Source organism: Condylostylus longicornis, unplaced genomic scaffold (genome assembly GCF_029603195.1).
Source record: "Condylostylus longicornis isolate FDR11 unplaced genomic scaffold, ASM2960319v2 ptg000135l, whole genome shotgun sequence".
NCBI lineage: Eukaryota > Metazoa > Arthropoda > Insecta > Diptera > Dolichopodidae > Condylostylus > Condylostylus longicornis.
The window spans coordinates 7590372-7614487 of NW_026578103.1; the positions used below are offsets into that span (position 1 = coordinate 7590372).

At 24.1% G+C, this 24116-nt stretch overlaps 1 protein-coding gene across 1 annotated transcript in view; it reads right to left on the reverse strand.

Annotated features, from left to right (window-relative positions):
- LOC129615157 (uncharacterized) overlaps positions 1–24116 on the reverse strand; it is a 180247-nt gene that overhangs the window by 134430 nt on the left and 21701 nt on the right. Inside the window, 1 exon segment of the mRNA XM_055530250.1 lies at positions 16686–16744. Coding sequence (XP_055386225.1) covers positions 16686–16739 — 54 coding nt within the window. The 5' untranslated portion in view covers positions 16740–16744.

Genomic DNA, 24116 nt, shown 5'->3' on the forward strand with positions numbered 1-24116 from the left:
AATGCGATTTTAATATACAATTCAGGTTATATTCTAGAAAAATTTTTTAGGATTGTCCTACAAAAAAAAAAAAAAATACTAAACTCTTCTTTTCCTATCTCTTCTTTCTATATAATAAAAAACATCAATTAATTATGACCTTAAGAAGACCACCTTAAAGAGAATTATAGAACAAGTAACTTTGAATTAAAATAAATGTGCATTAAAATATATACATAATTACATATTTATTTTTATAAATATATGTATTTATATTCTATTATTTTTACATGTGGACACGAATTTCTAACCATAAATTTAAGAATGCAATCATATATGCACATAGATATGTCTATATGTTGCTACATAAATTTATTTGATTCTCGTGTTGAGAAACAAATGTGCATTTACATTAATTTTTTATACACTTTTTTATTTGTACGTATAAATAGTTAAATTAAGTATAAATAAAAAAATAAAGGTTCATTTACCGTGAACTTGACTTCTGCTTTTGGAAAATAAACAAAAGTTTTTCTCTTTATTTTGTAGCAACATGGGTTGAAAAAATTTTTTGTTTCTTTAGTTCTTTTAAAATACTATAAATTACAATAAACATTTTTATAAGAGACAATATGAAAGAAAGTTTTATAAAAAGATAAAAGAAAAGTGGTTGACTACATGTACAACTTATTGGTTTATTTTTTGGCAAAATTTTCTATGTAATGAACTTTTAGTTGAACTAAGAATTTAATATCTTTTATAATTAGAAGATTAACTGGATGATTCTTAAATAAATTTAATGTATTTTGTAGGTGCACCAATGTAAAACCAAAAATTAATAAATTTTTCTAATATTATATGATAAATAAAAGGTCTAAATATTATTATAAATGTGAGAATAAGGTAAGAATATTGAATGACTATCATTAATACCTTATATATCTATCAGCCACCAAGCTCAGAGAACAAAATAAATTCTAAAAATTTTAAAATCAAAAATAAATTCTAAATTTATATGGAGTTTAAATGGAAAGGGAGTCGGAAATTATTTGTGTTAAGGAAATTGATCAATATCTTTAGCTCTACTGATTCTATATTTTTTGAAATTTAAAATTTAAATTTCAAGAAAATCGGTTGCTAAATTCCATCTGAAAAATGCATTAAAAAAACTGCAATTTTTAGCGCATACAACTTTTCTCGTCTTCCAAATAGAAGGGTACTGAATTACAGAACAAAGTTTTTGATTAAGAAATTGAATTTAAAAAGAAATTGAAAAAAAATAAGCAAAAATATAATTATTATAACTTAGATAGCTTTTAAAGCCATAATAAATAATGTGAGAGTTACAAAGAATACTCAAAAATTTCATAAAAAAAAATAAGGAAATACCTACTCGTATATCAATCGGTATACTTCGAAAACATAAAATATTAAGAATTGTGTTTGTAATTTTTTTCCGATTCAAAATTTAAGAAAAATAATTTCAGCTTGGTGGCCTGATAGGTATACATGCCATTACTTATCATAATAGATTCCGAAATATTTTAATATTATTTTAAAACATGAATGAAAGCAAAAAAAAAAGAAATAATTTATAAAACTCATATAAATTTTTTTTTTTGCCCTCATACTCGTAGTATGTTAAAGCAATTTTTTTTATGAATATACAAAATGGATTTCAAAAGTTAATAACCTATAAATGAAATATTTTATTATGTATATAAATGCATAAAACTAGATTTAGAGTATTTAGGTACCTGTTATATAAGTAAGTATATAAGAAAAATGCGGAAGCTACCATTTTGCGTTTTTCCTAAAACGGAAACTCTATTTATTCCTTTATAATGTAACAAGAAAAATTTATAAAATTCAATATTTTTCCTTTCAATTGAATCTTACGTCAATAAGGAGTACTGCAGAAATAGATAATTTATCTATGAGAATATGTTTTATAAAAAAAGGATTAAAAAAAAATTTTTAAATGAATTCTACAATTTTACATTTTAAAATAAATAGAATGGAATTTTTATTTACGTTCTAGTAACAAATTTTCATTATTTTTGTCCATTTGTTTAGATTTTTCCTTAACTAAATTCAATTTAAATCGCTGAAGAGCCTTATATATTTGTATATATCTTAACCAAACATGTGACTTTGTAAAAGGAACTAAACCATGTGAAAATTTGTAAAAAGATTTAAAATATCAAGAACATGAGAATTAATCAGCTTTTTTATTCAATCTTCAACTTTAAAATGATGAGTTTTAAAAGGTTAATAATTTTATTAATGAAAATTATTGATCGCTCCTTCTCGTAATGATCTTTTATTTTCTATTCTTCTTTCATTTTGATGCTCTGTATGACGTAAACAACACCGCTATTTATAAAAATGAATAATACAATAATGAAAATAAATTCAAAGAAAAAAACAAGACGTTTTCTAATTGTTTAATATTAGAAATGTAATTGTATGTACTAAGTTAAACAAAATTCAACTATTTATATCATTTGTTTTAGTTTATATTTTTTTCCGAGATTACAATTTTATTTTGCCATTAATTTCTAATGGAGAAACGTAAATTTAACTGCGTGCGTTACGTCATCTAAGTTATGTTATAAAAAATTAAATTAATTTTATAAATTTTTTGAATAAAAATATTGTAACTCATTATAAATTGTGGGTTATTATATAATACCTATAAAGGAATTCATGAATTTTATGTGATTAGAAAAGTATCAACATAAGTATCAGTAAAACTAACTGAGGATATAAGAATGAAGTCTGCAAAGTTGAAATTTTATGCGGGAATTTTAGCTTTTTATTTAATTAACTTTAAGATTAATATTTTATAATTTTACTTAATTAGTTTCTGTAACAAAACTGATTAATATTTTTCTTAAAATACGATATAAAGCGTCTACCAAATATCCTTATCCTTTTTAATAAGCATTCATAATTTCTGGTTAAACTAATACTTTCTTCATTTAAAAGTTTATACTTTATGCTTATACATTTTAGGAGAGTTACGGTTCGCAAAATTTTTGCATTTTAAAAAATACCTGATATTTACATTAACAATTTTTTATTTTCCGCAAAATAAAATGTTAATTTAAAATTATGCACAAATATTTGTACTTTTACAAGTTGCAACTATTCTTCATAGCTAACGAAATGATTTTCCATTATGATCCATATTATTTCTACTTCGACTTCGACTTTTGTTTTTACTGCTAGCATTTTTGTTACGTTTTAGTGATTTACTTCTCCTTTTTTCATGTGAATGTTTTCTTCTATATGTACCATCGACTTCTTTAATAAAGTTTTTGGTATTTTCACCCTCAACTTCGCCATATAAATAATATTTTCCATTTTGACGAATTAAAAAACCTAATGCAATACCACTTTCTAAAATTTGTTTTAGTGGCTCTCTAACCTTATCTGGATCAACTGAAAACGTTTTTGAAATGTATCTTATTAAATTCATTAAAGTTGGAGCATTAATAATATTTTGTAATGCTTCCATTAAAACATGTCCGTTTTCTTTCAATATCATGGCATCTTCTTTTGAAAGCATTTTTTTTTAATTAAAATTTGGATTTTGTAATAAATATTGAAAATTCACTAAAAATTTACTCAAATTTAAATAAATTGAATTGCTTGATAATTTGTAATGAAATTTTTAAATAAGTATTAGCTACACTTCGATAATTATTTTCCTGACTTTATAAAAAAAGAAAAGTTGATTAAAAAAATTTTTATACAAATTTTGTTGTAATTCTAAAAGAGGACTTGTTTAAATGAGATAACATAAACAAGATGAGGTTTTTAATCAGTTTTAACAGACTATCCCTATCTTAGGAAGTTTTAGACTGTAAATTCCTGCTTTAAGTAGGTATACCTACCTCTTAATCTATAAGTATCTATATAATATTCTAATTGCGTCTGAAATATTTTGGATGAAAATCTAGAAAAGTTCTTGTTTCGATACAAATTATAAAAAAAAAACGATATACCTACCCTACTTAATTACTAAAGTGAAATATATCATATTGAATTTTTTATTTCAGATAAATTAAAAGTACCTACCTACAAAAAAAAAGTAATCGTTGAAATAATTAAATAATTGTTCAATACTCACATTGATAAAAATTTAGTTTACTTAGAACTATGTATGGGTTTATATACATAAGTATGTATATCCAACAAATTTTACACAAAATGAAAATTATTTTGAATAATTTAACGAACCCTGAATTAGCACATTTAAAATGCTTTTAAAAAATTCTGCAATTAAAATTTTTAATTCCACTTTGCAAGTTATTAATTTTTTTGAAGTATTATTTATTTTACATTTTAGTACAAAATATAATAAAATATTTTTTTGGAATTTATTCTTAAAACCTAACTTTTTCAAATTACTCGTACACTCGTTGGTTTTCAAAATACCAATTGAATAATGTCCCGAAATTTTTGTCTGAAAGTCTTATAATTATCAAAAACATAATAATATTAAAAACAATCAAGTTAATTTAAAGTTAAAATAACTTTTTTTAATTTAAGTTATATACTCACAATGAATCACTTATAAAAATAAATTATTTATAAGAATAAGACTAGTCTATACATGCCGATGTATCGAACATCGACAAATATCGAGTACAATTTTTTGCAAAAAAAATGTCCATATCACAAAATGTATTTTCCGATTAGCTGTGTTTACACGGCGACTTTTTGTTCAATGTTTGACATATTTTTCATTCCCTTGCAAAAAAAAATTGTTGGAAAAGGAAAAGAAATTTTTTCCAAAATAACATTTAAAAAAAATTTGAAACTCAAACCCTTTTTCTGTATTAGATGTCCAAATGTTGACATGCAGCCTGAAGCTTGGACTTGCTGTAAAACAAATATTCTACGCACAAAATTGAAAAAACGGCCGAGATACTATTTTTTCCTTAAATTTTTCTCGCCAAAATGTATATTGATCATGAGAATATTTCTGAGAGGAATAATATAATTAATTTTTTTGTACAGATAAAACATTGTTTTTACGTCAAATTTTTAAGGAAGAATAGTTTGAAATATCGTTCTTTTTAATATATCATCCATAATTTAATATTCTTTTAAGAAATGTTCTAGTACACTCAAAATTTTTATTTTTTTTACTACAATAATGGTCAAAATCATATAAGTTTCCAAAGTAAACGGGTGGCAATGCATTTATGCGACTTTTAATATATTGTGAAGTCTTAAATTATTATTGTATTGAATAAATAATGAAAGTGATGTGATGGCGACAAATTTTGCATATCGAGTTTTCAGTTTAAGCGCACTTCTCCATGGTAGGGAAGTGTAAATAAACTATTTTTAGCAACTTTTTAGTCTGTTTGGCTACGTCACAGATTGATTAACTGTTGGGATATCTCAGACCTTATAAAGTTCCTTTTTTGCGAACCAATCTTAGATTTTTGCCCATATAAAGACAAATAATCAACCAATTTCCTTGAAATTTTAAATTTAAATTTGGAGTGTTAAAACAATGAACATGTAAATTTTTTGGAAAGATCAGAGCTTGAAAACTGATCTGCGTGCCGATTTTACATTTTTTACCATATCTACGAAACGAATTGATGGAATTTCATTCCATCAATTCGTTTCGTACAGACTTGATATTTGAGTTCTGGTTGTTACCGAAACTAACTGTCGAAAAATTCAGAGAATTCGGATGGCACTAAGCGAAACTCTACCAAGAGCCAAATTTATATTTTTCTAGGTATGTTAACTAAAAACTTACTAACGCCCTAAAAATTAGAAAGAAGTATTTAAAAGGCATTTTTATTGTATTATTCTGTAACACTTTCACTTAACTAAACAATACACATTGCGGTTGGTTATGTGCTGATCACATCAGATTTTTTATATAGTGTGACTTTGTTGTTATATCTAGTGGTAATTTTAAATTAAGTTAGCGATAAAGTAGTAATAGCCGAAAATCAACCGATACATTTTGCATTCATTATTTTTACAATATTTTTACTGTACTCATTTTTGTGTTCTTAAATGGAATGATATATTGTGTTTTTTAATAAAGTTTATCGTACAAATATATTGTGTTTTTTAATAAAGTTTATCGTAATATTTTTATCGTACAAATTTTATTTTAAATTTATTTGATTTTTTTGCCCATATGGTTTTCTTTTTTTTCACATTATTATGTAATTATTTTTCATTTAATTCATAAGATTTTTATGTAAGAAGTCACTAATTTGGCGAATTTTTTTAAGTTGTTGCTTTTGAGAATGTGCATCATTTGGCAGTATTTCTCTTAAATTTCTTATTTTTGAAGCAATCAATCAAAATAAAATTCTTTATACTTTTGCCCAAAACGCGTTCTCGTCGTCACTACATTTTGAGGAATTCACGATAAGTTATAAGCGCATATATTGAATTGTGAGTATTTTTAAATAATTTAGTTTATTATTGGTATAAAGATTTTTTTTTGACGACAGCACTGTTTTTGTGACATGTTATTGACGTTCCATTTCCGTGTTCCAATCATTCATGAGTAGCCTAATATAGTAATCTAATATAAACTTTGAGAAAAGCTTGAACGCACACATCTATTAAATGAATTTTTGTTATAAATTAGATGATAGTTACGTTATTTTTTCCAATATTAGGAAGTAGTATTTGAATAGATGGGTTTATATATTATATATGTATATGTATGAGTGGTTCGAACATGTAAATGGAACGTAAATAATGATATTGTCATTTATTAATTATTATATAAGTTATGTGTATTTTCTATATTATAAAAGTGAAAATCGAATGAGAACGATTTTCTGCGACGTAATGTTAAAATTCATCAGAACACATAAACATGCATATATAAAAGGGACTGATCGGAATAAAGTCAAAATTCTACTGTGAATTTAACTCACGATTGTAAAATAGCCTAAAATCCTCCATTACCGAATATTTGATTGCCGCTCCGTTGTTATTCTGTATTAACGAAAATTGTCTACCGTTCCCGGTTATCGTGTTGGTTGTTTTTACAGTGACAGTGCTCACAGTAATGCAACAGCTCATGAGCTAACGCTGATAAGTAAGTAGAATATTATTATTATATAGTTGGGTAATATAATAATAAATTAATTTAAAATTGCGCCATATAAAAAAAAAATTACTTTTTTAACTTAAATTTTAACTTAAAAATAAAAATTAAATTTAAATATTTATTAAAAAAAGCCTTTTTAAATTAAATATAAATGTATGTAAGTAAATACATGTAAAAACTAAAAAGCAGAAATTCAGTCTTCCTTATTCATTCATTGGCACAAGGGAAAAGTTTTCATCCTCAAACGCAAACAAAGAACGGCAGTTCAATTGGGAAACGTCTCAGTTATTTTTTTGGTAGTAAGTACATATTTTTGTGATGAATTTGATAATATGCTATGATTTACAAGTTGCAAAAATACCTCTAGCAGAACGTCATTTTCATTTCATAAAAATAGGTTAAAAATAGCAAATCAAAGATTTTTTGCAAAACCCAAAACCGAACGGTAGAAAGTATCCAATTAAAATTTTCATCCATTTATGTACGAAAATGATGTTTATCAAAATCAAGGGTTGCCCGTAATGTTCTTAAGTGCTTCAGATGTTTGTTTCAAAAAAATATTAAAAAGTGCAATAGTAATTTCAAATAAGCGTTATTAATAGCACTATTAGGGAAAAGTGCTACATACCTACTTAAAAGAAACAATGAACAACATAACCGTGATAACCGTGGTGTCATGTCGAAAACGTTTGAATTAGGAATACACGAAAAAAATTTTTTGTTTAAATTGTTCTTTGATTTCATGAAGTTTGTATGAATTAAAGAATTCTTGATATATGTATGTATGTAAGTATAAATGAAATCTGCCTTTTTTCCTAACTCTAAGGAAATAACAAAAGAATAATATTGTTCCTTGATTTTCATTTAAATTTTTCGTTTTTACAAATGGTTTTTGTTCTATTATTTTTCTACATACATATATGTATGTACATATAGAAGAAAATAATAAATGGAAAATTTTTCCTGGGAACAAAAAGATGACCTTCTTTTTTTAACTCATATATCATTAATATTTTAAACTAATCTTATGTAATGTAGATACCGATTGCCCTCCTTCTTCACAGTTTTGCATATTTGTTTGTTTTTGTTTATTCAAAATTTCTCACAGGTCATTTGATTACTTAAAAATGCTCAAGATTTAAAATAAAATACAATATCATCTTATTCAACTGAAATTTTCTTTGTAATGCAACAAAATAAATAATATGTATTCCATATGCACAAACAAATTTAAAGATTTGATGAGAATATTTGTTGTCTTAGATAAAATATTGAGTTTTAGTGGCTTTTTTGTAGATTGAAATATTTCTCCCTCTACATTATGTACATACATACATACATATATAAAAAATATTGCAATTTATGTAATAAGTAATGGTAGGTGAATAATCCATAGTTGGGTTTACTTTGAAGCCCAAAATATTTTCATATAAATTTTGAAATTTATAATTCTTTTCAAATTCATAAGTATGAATTAATCAATGTAGCCCAAAAGATTTTATAAATATGTATATGACAAGGATAATAAGTTTATAAAAATGTGTATTAGATTTATTTCTCGGTCAGTAAGGTTAATTTTTAGTATAAGCTGAAGTATGTTTTCATAAATATATTTGTTAATTTTTTAAATTTGAACCTTGAACGGAGTTAAGGTTCAAACCTTATTTAATTATACGAAGCTTTTAGTTACTTATACATAACGCACAAACTATGCTTGGGTAAGTAATTATGTGATATATTTTTCTTTAATTTTACAAATTTCAAAATTTGTATCTAAATGATCGTATAAAGACGTGTACATTTAAAGTATAATACATACATAACGTTGTACATATTTTATAAAAAAATGTTTTGAAAGTCAGTTAAATTACAAATTACAAAAACAAAATTTTTTATATATGTATATAAGTATGTTTGTACATACATAGGCATACATATGTATGTATGTGTGTAAGAAATTTATAATTTTTGGTAATTTCAAAGGCATTCGATTTTTAATGAACTCTTTTTCTTATCAAACTCATAACCTCATTATCACTTCTAATGAATCTTCTTAAAGTGGTTTTGTAACAAAATTTTTTTTTCTGACTGTTGACAATGAATCTTTACCGTTGAACAGCCATTTTCTGCTTTACGCGGAGGGTATATGTTTTATAAGGTCAGAAGTTTATAAGGTGTAGGGTAAACGAAAATAACTACAAATAAGCTTTTTCAGCTTACTGAAAACAAAATAAAAAAATATTGAACTTGTTCTAGATAAATGCAAGTAAATTTTCGTGAAGTCTAAATTAGAAAATCTCTACAAAATTTTTTTAAATCATGTTTTTATAAACCGTTAAACTAGAAGTAAGATATAGTAGAGTAGGTTGGATTCGGGAATATCGTGTATGTCACAACTCTAAAGAAGAATTAAAAATAAAATTTTGTGAGAACTTTGATCAAAAAAGAAAAAAACAAAATAAATCCGCCCTTTTTACATGTAAATTTTTTTTAATTTCAGAAATTTCAAAATTTTAATTATTTTTATTCATCACTTTTTTTTACATTTTATTTTTGTTTTTTACGTTACTTTCTCAATTTTTCTTAATTTTTTCTTTTTGTAACAGATGATTGGCATGAGCAAATGATTTCAACACCTTTTAACTTTTTTGCTGTATCAGCGAATTTAATATTTTTTTGAATCTCAAAAAAAAAATGCGTGTTTGCATGGCCGTTAGATAAAAAGAATTTTTTTTTAATTTTTTTCTTTTGTACCGCAATGACTTTCGGAATAATGAACCCCTATAGTATGAAAATCGCACAATTAGAATGAATATCAAAATATTTTTATCTCACTTTTTTTTATATTGTAAAATTGATACGAAACCTGTAATACAAAAGACACGTACCTACATATAGAGAAAAAATATGAATCGAATTAATTGGACTTTCATACTATTAAATATAAGAAAACCTAAAGTTGAACTTTAATATTAAATCTAGTAGGTACATGAATTTTTTTTTTATAATTAAAATAACCTTTTTCTGGCAAAATATTATGATGATGACCGTCTTTTCAATGCAAAGATTCTTGAGGCGATGTTATTCATTCCACAATCATTGTGCATACCATACATATGTATGTGCATGTACAGAGTAGGAATACCAAACAACCTCACAGGTTATATTAGTTCAGTTTAGAAGCAATATGTATGTTTGTAAATATGTGTTGTTTTGCAGAACAATAGAATTTTTAAGAGGAATACCTAAATAATTGTGTAAAGAAAGTCAAGACAAAAATAAAAGCTAGTCCCTACAATACAAAATTTATACGCGTACGTAGGTATGCCTGTGAGCTTGTTTCCGTATATGCGTATAATTCGAATTTGTATAAGTACAGATAGGTACATATCAAAAGTACAATTAAAAAGGTGAATACATGAAAGAAAAAAAAATCTGATGTGGTCAGCACATAACCGACCGCATTGTGCATTGTCTAGTTAAGTGAAAGTGTTACAGAATATTATAAAAATGCCTGTTAATTACCTCTTTCCAATTTTTAGGACATTAATAAGCTTATAGTTAACATACCTAGAAAAATGTAAATTTCGCTCTTAGTAGAGTTTCGCTTTGTGCCACCCGAATTCCCTGAAATGCTCGTCAGTTAGTTTCGGTAACAACCAGAACTCAAATATCAAATTTCAAGAAATTCTATCAATTAGTTCCGTAGATATAGTGAAAAATGTAAAATCGGCCCGCAGATCAGTTTTCGAGCCTTGATCTTTCCCAAAAATTTATATGTTCATTGTTTTAATACGAAGAACCTAAATATTAAATTTCAATGAAATCGGTCGATTATTTCTCTTTATATACGCAAAAATGTATATTTGGCCCGTAGTAAACGTCCAGTTGCTGACACCTGATTTCTTCCAAAAGTTAGGAGGTTTTGCGGCCGGTCGAGCGAAGCTTATATATGAAATTTCAAGCAAATCGGTTGAATAGTTTCTTTAAAATGATCAAAAATGTAAAATAGGCCCGCTAAAAAGTGCAGTTCCCGAGGCCTGATATATCCCAAAAGTTAATCGATCCGTGCCATGGTTGAAATAAACTTACATATAAAATTTCATAAAAATCGGTTCAGTAGAACTTGAGATACACGCATGCACACACAGACCGACAGACCGACAGACCGACAGGTTGCTAAAAATAGTTTATTTACACTTCCCTACTATGGAGAAGTGCATTCCCACCGAAAACTCGATATGCAAAATTTGTTGCCATCACATAACCTACCTATTGTATACACAATACGGTCGGTAATAAAAGGAAGCATTAAGCATGTAAAATAATATTGTTTATAATTATTGTTTTTGTTTTTTTATAATATAAAACGAAAAAGAAAAACCGCGATAAAATTAGTAATAACTAAGATTTACAGTTAACAATTATATTTCATGGACATGAGTGTGCATGTATATATTTATATATGTATGTGCGAATTAGTGGTTTTATGTTAATCTAGTTTAAAGATTTAAACTTGTTTTTGGAAAATCTCAATTATCACGATTTGTTATCGATTTTGCTTTAAATTAAACTAAATTTTTTAATTTTAAATTTAAAATATTTTTTGTTTTATAAAAAATATTTTGTTAAAATTTTTTTGCGGGGATGTTTTTCTTATATTGTAATCATCTTATAGAATTCCAACACAAGTACATGAATACATACATTTTTCAAATACCTTTTCTTGTCGGAATGCCGGCAAAGTTTGATGACTGTTATAAAATTATAACCAAAATAAAATTTTTATTTTTTAAGAATGTTGACAATATTATTAATTAATACCTAATTGAATTTTTCTATATAATGCAATAAATAAAATTTGTTTATTTTAAAATAATTTCTCTACATTTTTCTTTCATATTTATAATAATTTCTCTACATTGTTTCTTTTGATTTAACTTCTTACAAGTACGTATACATAAATGATTTTTGGCCATTTCCCATTATGATAATAACACCATTAAACGGCGGCATTCAATAAAACATTTCGAATGTAAATTGATTGCAACAAAGTTTCAAAAATCTTTATTAAACTTTTTAATTCAAAATTAAAAAAAAAAAAACAGTTTCAACTTTCAAGAAAGTGGTAAGACCCTATTTTTTTGTTTTTCCTATAGACATGCGATAAATCTTTTATTATGATTACTTTTTTTTCAAATCTGCCACTTTTATTCATACCTTTAAATTTTTTTTTTTTGTGTGAAAAGTTTAAATTTGAAAATGGAAAGAAGATTTACGTATTCACACAATAATTTTTATAGAATTAAAAAAAATATGGTAGATAAGATTCATTTGGTATCAAAAATTAAATGGCATGGACGTATACACAAAGTGGTATTATAAGAAGTGTATGGTAAGATAAAAATAAAATAAAAATGAAAATTAATTCTATGAGATATTCTATGTACGCCCGAGAGTGTATGTTTATTACTATTATTATTATAGAAAGTACATTTAAACGTGAAAGGAATATAGCAATTAAAAAACAAAAAAGAAACCAAAAAGTAGAAGCTAAGAAGCAAAAAGATATCTAAGTCTTATGGTGTTACAAACAAAATTACAATGTTTTATAAGAGTATTACAAAATCATAAAGATTATGTCCATGATTTGAAAAGAAAAGACAAAACTTGTTTTCTCTGAAAATTATTCGGTTCGTTCAGCAATGTAAACATAAAATATTAAACTACATATACATATATATATGTATGTTATATATATATATATATATACATACGAAATATTTGCAGAATTAGATACATGGTATTTTGTATATTTGAATTTGATGTTATACGTTATTTTAAAAAAAAATTTTTATAAAAAGAAAAAATATTAATTCGAAATATACGATTTTATATGTGTACTTATTTATGTTGTACATGATGTTCACTAATTCATACGTATACAAGCTATATACGAGTATTAATATAAATTTATTGAACTTTCTGATCTAATGCAATTGTTTACAACAAATGTATTTTGAAAGGGATTGACATTACATCTGAGTGTCAGACATTATATATGTACATATTTATGATATGTAGGTACTATTACGTCAAATTATTATACTTTAATGATTTACCAGTGATAAAAAATTCAGGGCTGAGCTAAACTAATTACGTACCTCATTTTAGAAGTGAAGGCAAGCTACACAATTTGTTCTATTCTATACTATTGTCTTCATATTTTGACTAAATGTGTTCCGAAGGACAACGAATTGCTAACAGATCGAAATTTATAAATGAAATTTCATTATTTTGTGTGGAATCACAATGTGGGCTTTATTTTTTTTTACAAATATTTAAGGGGCTGCTTTTTTAACATTTTAAGTTACAGGTTAAAAAATTTATAATATATTGAAAGAGGAATATAATTAAACGATTTACATATTGTACTTTAAGTAAGCCTTTTCCCAACTCTAATAAATGAATGGGAAGTAACTGTTTTATTAATTTGTTATCGTGTAGTTGTCTGTTTTCACTGGCTTAATGTGTAAATAAATAATGTATAGTACGTTTAATTTAAGTTGGAAAAGATAAATGACAATTTTAGAATAATCTATTTCTCTTGTTTTTTATTTTAAGCACTCCTACATATACCTAAAATCAGAATAAGCTCGCCTAATTTTTATCACATATTATATAGAAATTTATATAAATCTATGTGCGATTCATTCGAAATCGAAATAATTGTGATGATCAAATTATAATGATATATTCTGAATATTGAAAATCAAATTTTATAATAATTTTCCTATAATCCAGGAATAATTGTAAAATTTAATAAAGTAATACAATTTTCTATAATTAATGTTCTAGACAATAAAGATGAAATGTTACAAGAAAAATTAAGTTTTTGATTATAAAAACTAAAACTATGTTTTGTGATAAGTGAATGGTAAATGAAAGAAAAACAAAAAAAAAACATGACAAATCACATCCTTTCTATTTTTCAAGGACATTTTTACATTCTTATGAATTGTCATACAATTTTATTTAACTACAAATTATTACATTTACATAGTTTTTATCTTATCTTACTTTAAAAAGAGTGCTTGTATTTGTTTTAAATTTTGTCTTCATAAAATCATTAATTTTCATTTGCATATCATTAGCTTTCTTGTTGAACTTATGTACAAAATAAATCTTTTTTTCTGCATGGTATATACAGTGTAACTACAATATTTAGGCGATTTTGAGGCCGACATTTTCAATATTTCTTTATTTCTAAAATTTTGTTTTTTGTAATATATATGAATAAGCAGAGACCAGTAATCGAAATAAATAGATTATTAAGATGGATTATGGTCTTTTTTATTGCAATATCGTAATTTTTTGCGAAAATGTTTTTCATTGTGGTTTTGAAACATTTTATTTTTCCAAGGAAAGATACGTTTTGCCATGTGTTAGAAGCCATTACTTATTACATTAGCCAAATTTTCAAATTTAAAATTTTAGACCTAAAGTTCATAAAATTGAAAGCTTCAAAAATTCGAGGTTTAACCGTAAGGATTTTTCGCACATTCTTAAAATACCTTCATAAGAATAAAAAATTAATTTATACATACATATATCTATGTATTATAAAGTATGTATATCATTTTTTTGTACGATTGTTTCGATTATTCTGCTTTTTACTCAATGAGATGATATTTTAATTTAAATAGGTTATCGTATATGAGAAGAAAAGAAAATCTTTTGTAATTTTAATGTAATGTATGTATACATAAGAGCAAAATAAAATTAAAAAACATGTAGTGTAATGCATAAAGTATTTTATGGCGCCATTTACAATGCAATAATGCTCTTAATAAATAAATGATTAAAGAATGTTCATTTTTGAACAGTGATTAACGATTAATTTTTGAAGGAGTAAAAGGAATTTAGTTTTTGATTTTGTTTCTTCTTTTTTTTTCTTATACATCTTGTTAAATATGAATATTATTTTATTCATTGTCGACAATGTTATAGAACGGGTGATTATTTTTCAGTTTGATTTTTCTGTTTTATTGCCGAATCGGCTCAATACATATATTCTGCTAAATTGCTTCAGTCAAATATTTGCTTATTTATTTAACAAATATTGATAAATTTAGACCTGACCAGTGGTTTTGCACTGGTCGTTTAAAAAATTATATCCAATATTATAGTTTTATATATATAGAACATACATAGTTTTATATATACTACATACAATACATAGTTTAATATATATAGGAGCAAAGTAGGATAAAAAAAATAAATTAAGAACGCATTCGTTAGAAAATGAATTCAACGTTTTGGATAGAAAGCAATCTGCCAACACATTGTTATGTTGTATTGATTAAAATGTTCCGTTGAATTCTAACCTTTCTTAAAACGAAATTGCAATAATTAACAAGAGGATGATAACGACTAATTTATTGGTAAAAAATTCACCCTGTACTGTTTAAAAAAGTTTTGACCTTGAAAAGTGTAATGCCGCTTTTTTTATGTTAAAAATTTACGCATAATTTTATAAAATTAATATATAAAGTGTTTTTTTGTATTTATCTGTTTTCTATTTAAAAGACTTTTATAATTTTTTTTTTGTTTTTTATTTATTTTATGACTTCATTAGTTCTCACTATGTAGAAATCTGTAAATTTCTTGTACATAATATGTTTTAATTAATGATTATCTATATGATTTACTCAATAGTATCCTATAAATTAAAATTGTTATGAGTTATTGAGAAATTTTTATTGTTGAATTAAACACTGTTTAAAAAACTGATATGCAATTTTTTTCGATTTTTATGGAGTTTTATATTATTATATGTATGTATGTAAAATTTATTGGATATTTCCAAGAATTGATTTAAAACGATTAAAAAACAAAATCTTTTATATTTCAACTCATTTATAAGTAAGGTAATAAAGAGTATTACGTTTGGTGTAACTGTATTTTGCAATCGTGCCATATAGCATTAAAATCATTTGTCGAATTGTGTTGGTTGTTTCAGTCAACAAAGCTATAATTGTTGTGATTAATTTTTTGTTTACTAATAACCGTAATCTAAAAAATCTAACCGTAAAAAATTTTTCTAATTTGGCGTAGTCTGCATTAACTTAGCTGGTTTTTTCAAATTTATTTTTTCCCCCTATACAGGGTATCATAAGGATTTATAAATATTCACCAATATGTTGAGACGAATAATTTGAGGTAATGGGATATTATTTAAAAATTTTATAATTTTTAGAATAAAATCTAATTTCGAAATTTGAAATAAATTGCATTCTATACTAAAAATCTAAATATTTTTGAACAATATGGTGATTTTGTAAAATTTTTTTTGATTATAAAAAAACTTTTTCTACTTCTCACAAAAATAAATGCATATGGCTGTATTTTATACGACTTCTAATAATATGCAATAAGATGACTCTAAACTAATAATAGATTTCCATTGTTTATAGTGAAATTTTTTGCAAGTACACATGTTGTGACTCTATTATAGTATTTACATTAGTGTTAAATTGAATTTTGTTTCAAATTGTTAAATTATAAAAAAAAATATTAAAAAAAATACACTTACCGAACTAATCAGCACTATCCACGTGACTAGTGGCAAAAATATTTTCATTTTTGCTGAAAAAGAAAAAATAAAATTAAAATTAATTAAATATTTCAAAAAAAAAATGTTTTAAATTAAATGGTTTTCAAAACGTTTCTCAATGAATTTTCTTTTCGGGCAAATATTCCCGGAATGAAAAAATTTAAAAACTTTAAACAATATTTTTGGTGTAAAATTTTTCTTCAGAAAGTTGTCGAAATAACACATACAGTAGTTAGTAAAATCTTAACAAATATTTGATATCGGCTAAATTTTCAGGTAAATCTGCAGAGATTAATTGTATGTAGCCGAATTCTTAGCAAAAATAAGCGAAAACAGATTTGTTATTCAGAGACAACGTTTGCCACAACATGTATAAATATTTTATTTATTACAAAAATATTTATACATGTATATATTACACGGATTTCGTTCGCTTTTACTTAGAAGAATTTATTCACAGTGGAATATTTATTCACAATAGAATATTGTAAAGGTTTTTTTGCACAAAGTTCATGCTATACACTTAATTTAAAATTTTGTTTTTAAATACAAATTTATTAAAAATTTCTTAGCTATTGTAATATTTTTCATTGCATTTTAATGTCGCTATTACACTGATTTGCAAAAAGTTTATATAAGTATGTGTGAATGAATGTACAATTTTTTATATACTCTTTTAATATAAGCGCTTCTATATTGAATCAAAGAACGGTTGTTTATTTTATTTTTTTTTATTTTTTAAAATCACGCCTTTTAACTTACCGCATTAACTCTTTTTTTCTTTATCTTTAGTAAAATCTTGAAATTAGTTTAAAAAATAACCACAAATTAAATTCTAATTCCCTTAATATTGAAAGAAAAGTAATAGAAAAATTATCATGGTCATCATCACTAATCATCATCATCATCGGCAATCAATATAACTATCACCTCAAGAACATTTTTTTTTGTTCTATAAAATTGTTGCATGCCGCGATTATCATGTTATATAAACAATTTTTTTTCCTTTTACTTTATTATAAATTAAAAACCCATTCCGGCCTATAACACAGAAGCTTAATTTCATATTCTAGTACGTTTTCTAATACATGTTCTAATTTTATATTATAGAGTATACTCATTTGATGTACATGTGCATGTGTATGTAGGTATACTTAAAATCAGATTTAGTAAATTTCTATAAAATCTGTTAATAATAAAATTTTATCTAATAAAAAAGTAAAAAACATTTTCTTTTTTAGTTATTGAAGAATCTTAGAAAGTTATTCAGTAAAAAAATTGAGAAGAAAGCAAGAACAACACCGGCGAGAGTCTTCTTTATTACAAAAATGCGTTCTAATGATTATTACGATGTAAAATTGTTTCTACGTATATTATGTATTCGAACGTACATGTATTCGATTATTTCCTTTCGGGCAATAATATTTTGATTTCGATCAGTGTGACCCATTTCATTCAAATTGTTGGTTATCACTTTAAAAATCAATCGAAATGTCCATGTTAATTAGAATAAAATAAGAATAAAATGAAAAAGAGAACAGCAAATTATAGAGAAGATGATAGTAAAATAAAGTGCGCAAAGTTTATGTATGCCACTCCTTGGATGCACATTAACTGATTTAAATCTTTTCTATCTATGCTATGTACATACACGTGTTTTGTATATAGAAGTTTGTATAGAAAAATGTTGAAATTTCACCAAGTTATACAAGAAATTATGTCGTTTCTACTATTTTAGATGTTCATTAAATTTTGAAAGAATTCGAGAAAAATTATTTTTTTAGTGATAAAATCTTGTATGTTTTTTTTCACATTTTATACTAAAAAAAATTGTATTTAAATTGAGTAGATATTATTTTTCTATAATATTTTGTATAAGCATGTTCAATAATAATATACATAATAATTAGTTAACATGACAATGTTTTATTTTCGGTCAAGGAAAGTTAAGTCAAATATGCTCTTTAATTCACATAAGTCTGATACAATGAATTTCTAATCTACCACGAGATCTGTTATAATAAAAAAAAAATCTAATAAATTATATTAGATTTTTGACTGTTTGAGGTATTTGATGTATTGGCGAGAAAAGAAGCTAGCATGTTCTTTATTTGATTTATTGAAGTAATTTATTTTAAAGTTCCGATACATAAGCGTATATTTCAGGTGATTATGACAAAAAATGTGTCAAAACAATTGTAAAGATAGAAGAACAGTTGAGAGAAAAAGGAATCTCATTTTGTAACAGAAGATAAACGGTATAGAATCACTTAAGTGGATGATCCTGTGATCCGTTCCAGTTTCATAATGTGGTGAGTTCTGGTTAGTCGAAAGCTTTAGTTAACATTTCTTACATTTCAGGATTCGGGTAAAACGCAATCAAACACAAAGGTTTTTGCGAATTATTGTTTTAAATCTACTGGATGATCGCTGGTACATACATTACTTTAAATTTATTCGCTGGTATAGACATTAGATTTTGCATATATAGAAGAAATTTCTATTATAGGATTTTCTGTCTATGGTTTATAATATGTATAAGCATTCCTTTTTTCATTAAATTCTTTTTTAAAATAAAGTCATTTAAACCGATCATAATATTCATACAATTTTATACATATGTAATTTTGATTCTTTAATATACGAACGATTGAAGATTAAAAGAAAATTCTCGCTTATTGTATAAAAGACTTTAAATTTATTATTATAGCAAGCTATAAGATTATTTTGGTTGAACTAGTTTTTAAGTTTGTATATGGTGGTGCGATAATTTTTCAGTATACTTACATATATATATTTCTTATTTAATTCATATTATTGTAAATCTTTTATAATAGATCTCATATTTGAATTAAATTTATGTTTGTATCCAATTTATTAAAATGTAAAATCATGGCTGTTTATGATTTTTTTCTCATTTTAGTACTATATTTGCAGCAACTGAAAACGTACGCGCATATTCATACATAGATAACTTGAATGGAGTTCCTTACATATTTTTGATTGGAATTTGGGAAAAATTACAAAAAAAAATTAAAATAATATTTATTTTTTGGATATTAAAAAAATATTGAATATTAGGGAATAAGTAGAGTTTTAAATTGTGTAATATGAGAACTAGATTTATTGAGATTCAAATCTTTTACAAAAAAAAAAAATCATTGCAAGTATGTATGTATGTAGAGTAAATAATAATATAATTGTACATAAATATACAGTAATAATTTTTATAATTATTTAATATATGTATAAGCATACCCCAGTTATTTTAGTAAATTAAGGTAATGTTATACAAAGTCAAAGTGTATAATTTAATTATATTTCAGGCTTGTTCTTTTGAATGAATGTAAAGCATGTTTTCGACAAATCAAATACATATTATTATAAATATAAAATACATACAAATATGCATATAAAGGAGATACAAATTATTATTAAGTGATAGAGAGTTTGTTACAGATTCTTTTTCATTATCTTACTATAAAGAACTATAAGCAAAATTGAAAAAGAAAATGTTGAATATAAAATTCTTAAATTTATTTCAAATCTATAAATTAAATGTAATTTTATTCGATAAAATACACATACACATATATTTAAAATATATTGAAAAACTGGAAAAGCAAAAATTTCTCCTTTATATATAGAAGAAATTGAGAACAGTATCGGATATAATATCAGTAATACCAAAGTCAAATAGCCTAACAGTTATATATATTAGATAGCCAATATTAAATTAATGGATATATGAAATATCTTTGCATATCTGTTATACATTATAAATATAGCTCATATAATATTAAATATCTAGGTCATCATTATCATGATCACTAAAATTATTGAATTGAAATTTTCTTTTCGATATTTTATTTAGTTTTTTTACTCTATATATTTTCTTTTTGGAAACATGATAACTGCTATTCTCAGATAACCATTCGCAATATTAAAATAATAATAAAAAATAATTTTTTTTTGATTAACTTTTTTATTAAAAATTGAATGTTTTAGTCTTATTTTTTTTTTTTAGCAAATTAAATATAAAATTTATAGTTCACTTTTCTTTGATTTTCTATATATAATGAAATGATTAAAGAGTGTTATTAAAATGATGATCTAGTTAAACAAAAAGAAATATAATCTAGGTAAAGCATAAAATTGATTCTATATAACTACCATGACAGGTTTTGTAATGTAGGAGGATTTTTTTTGTAATAAATTTGATAGCATTTCTGATTTTTAAGCACATATGATATGATTTTGAAAGTATATGTCGTATTTATACTATTAGAGAGTTATTATTGAAACCTGATTTAGAAAATCTTGTTATATTTCTAAGTGAAGTATTGTAGCCTGATTTTTAATATGCTTGTATTATTAAGTAAATTATAGGTTTTCGTATACATTAAAGACAAATTTAATATTGCATATATTTTATATAATGAATAATGACTTTCTTTTAGTATGATAAAATATTAATTCTTTTTTATATTCTTGTATTAATTTTCAATTATTTTTTTCTTTGTTTAAGGTGCTAATTGAATTCGGAAATAATTTTCAAATAAATTTAATAATTTAATTGAAGTAATTTAGTTGTAACCCAATGATAACAATGTACAAAAAAAAAGATAGTTCATTGTTGTAAATTTAATATTGTTGTTTGTATAACGCTTGAGATTTAAACAAAAGTTACAATTAGGATGCTCATAATAACAACACGTTTTACAATTTAGAACACGCAGCTCAAAATTAAAAATTAGTTTTTCATATGGGAAAGTAAAAATACTTGTATTCCTTGTTCATCATACCGGTTTGAAACAAAAAGAAAATTTATTTGTTTAGATGTTTACACTTAGAAACTTTTGTCTTTAGAAACTTTTATAAGTATGTCATATTTAAAAATTTTGTATTATTTTGACCCTATATGTGATGAATAGATCATTTAGTAGATTTTCAAGCTCATTTACTTTGTACGAAAAATTATGTCAGTGTGAAAAAAAGGTATGGTTAATTCAAAATGAAACCAAACTTGAATTTTCTATACCAACTTTTACTTATAATTTAAAGTTGAAAATTAAGAACAATAGAAGTTTTTTATTTTTTTTACTTTTAATTTGATCTTATTTTGAATGATATTTTAATGATTATGTAAAGCTGTTCTTAAGAAATTAAAATGGGTGCTTAAAAATGTTCATTACTTAGGGATGTAAGCAAAGAAAAATGCATTTCTAAATGTAATAGAACTTTGAAACGTAAATAATTCTTTAGACCACTTCAAATCATTTAAATTAAATATATTGAATATTATCAATTTTAAAGATATTGCGTTGTTGAATTATTTATTTAAATAATGTATACAAAGGCCCATCAAACTATTAATTTGAAAAATAAAAGAGAAATTTTTGAAATTATTTTGCCAACCTATATAGAGTAATTAAATAAAAATATTATATTTTATAAACTAGTTTCATATTTAACTATAATTTTCATTTATTTCAAATTATAAACACTGTTGAGCAATTTTTTTCTAATTATATTCTTCAGAGTAGGCATGGTTAGTTAAAAGAAGTCATCACCATTATGATTTTCATCAAAAACAGAAAAAAAACCTGGTATTAAAATTAGGTTAAAAATTTTAACAATCAAATGATAGTTGGTTCGTTGGTACATACATACGAGTATGTACATTGAGATGAATGAGCAATAATAAAATGATGATCATTTGCCGGTCAGTTTTTATTAGAATTCTTTTTTATTATAATTGAAAGCGATTTAATATGATTTAATTACAATATATATGTATGTAGCATAAAAATAAGAATTTAAGAGGCAAAATATAAGAATTTTATTTTTCTAAGGCGCTAGAAGATCTAGGTTGAATAGTGAAATTTTACAAAAGAATATATGTATAGAGAATTTTAATTGTGCATTAAGAAACTTTTAATAAAAAATACAATTGAACTAATTTCATATTTTTTTAATTTTTTTTTTTCAGGAAATGAATGGAGAAAGCGAGTGAATTTAAGATGTTGAAAATTTCTTTTACATTTTCCTGGAGTATAACAGTCACTTGGATATAACATTATGTAATTGCTATTCATTAATGTATACAATTAAAAATAATTTAAATATGAATTAAAATATGAAAAATTATTGTTAAAAATTGTAAAATTATACTTGGAACTAGTTAATTACATATTAAATAATACATATTTAACTTAATATATAATGTTTAACAATATAAAAATATTATAAAGTACATCATTTATTTTAATAGAAAAATTAAAATGATCATCGAATTTATGAAATTACACTATATATTTAGAATTTTAATTTATTGGCGGTGAAATAGGTTACTATTTTCTTTTTCCTAAATATTCTCAACTCAATATTCCCAGTGCATACAATATTGCCATAACATACAAAATTTAATTCGGACAAAATCACTAATCAATTCCATTGAGTTCGTGTCAATTTGTCAACATATATGTAGAAAAAAATAAATTAATTTAAATAAAAATTGAATAGAGGAAAAGAATGAACATTATAACTTTTGTAACAAACTAGGACTAAACAAGCACCAAAGATAGTGTAAACATAAGGAGATGTGAATTTAAAGAAACCTACTTTTTGTTGCAAATCGAATACAAAATTATATAAAAAAAAATCATTTCCTCTAGATTTAAAAAATTTGAAGGGAAAAATTTTCTTTCTTGGGTTCTAGCTAGTTATTTTTAATGAGTGATTTTCAAACCGAATTGCGGAAATTTGCAGAAATCACCAGGAATTGTTCACGTGGCAAGAATTTGTTTTTTTCGTACAATTTGCTTATTTAAAATTTACTTCATATGTGAAAATCATTTTTTTGTGAAAATTTTGTAAGGAAGTTTATATGTACATAAGTATTTTCTAGCAGAGTGTTAATAGCACTAATCATATGTGTAAGAAGTTTTTAAAAGTAAAACAAATTCACATTATTGCTGATCGAATTTCTTCCAATAAACATTTTGATCGCATTAATCAGTTTTTTCATTAATTTTAAATATTGAGTATTAGCTTTAACAAAATTCACCGTTTTGCATACTTTTAGGATAGAAAAATTTTTTAAAACTTACAAAATAACATTTAAATGCAAATTAAATATTTTGAAAGAATACTTAATTTTGCAAATAATTTATTAAATTTTAATAAAAATATTCAAATAATTTTAAATCTATATTTTATAAAAGATGCTATTAATATAGAATTGAGGTGATTGAAATGTTTTCCTTTGTCGAAATTCACATTATCTATCATTATTCACCTATAACTTAATTAGTTTTGCAAAAAAAAAAACAAATTTTTATTGTGCAAAAATTACGGTTTCTGTTTAAATACTGTTATGTTTTTTAAACAAAATACGGAATT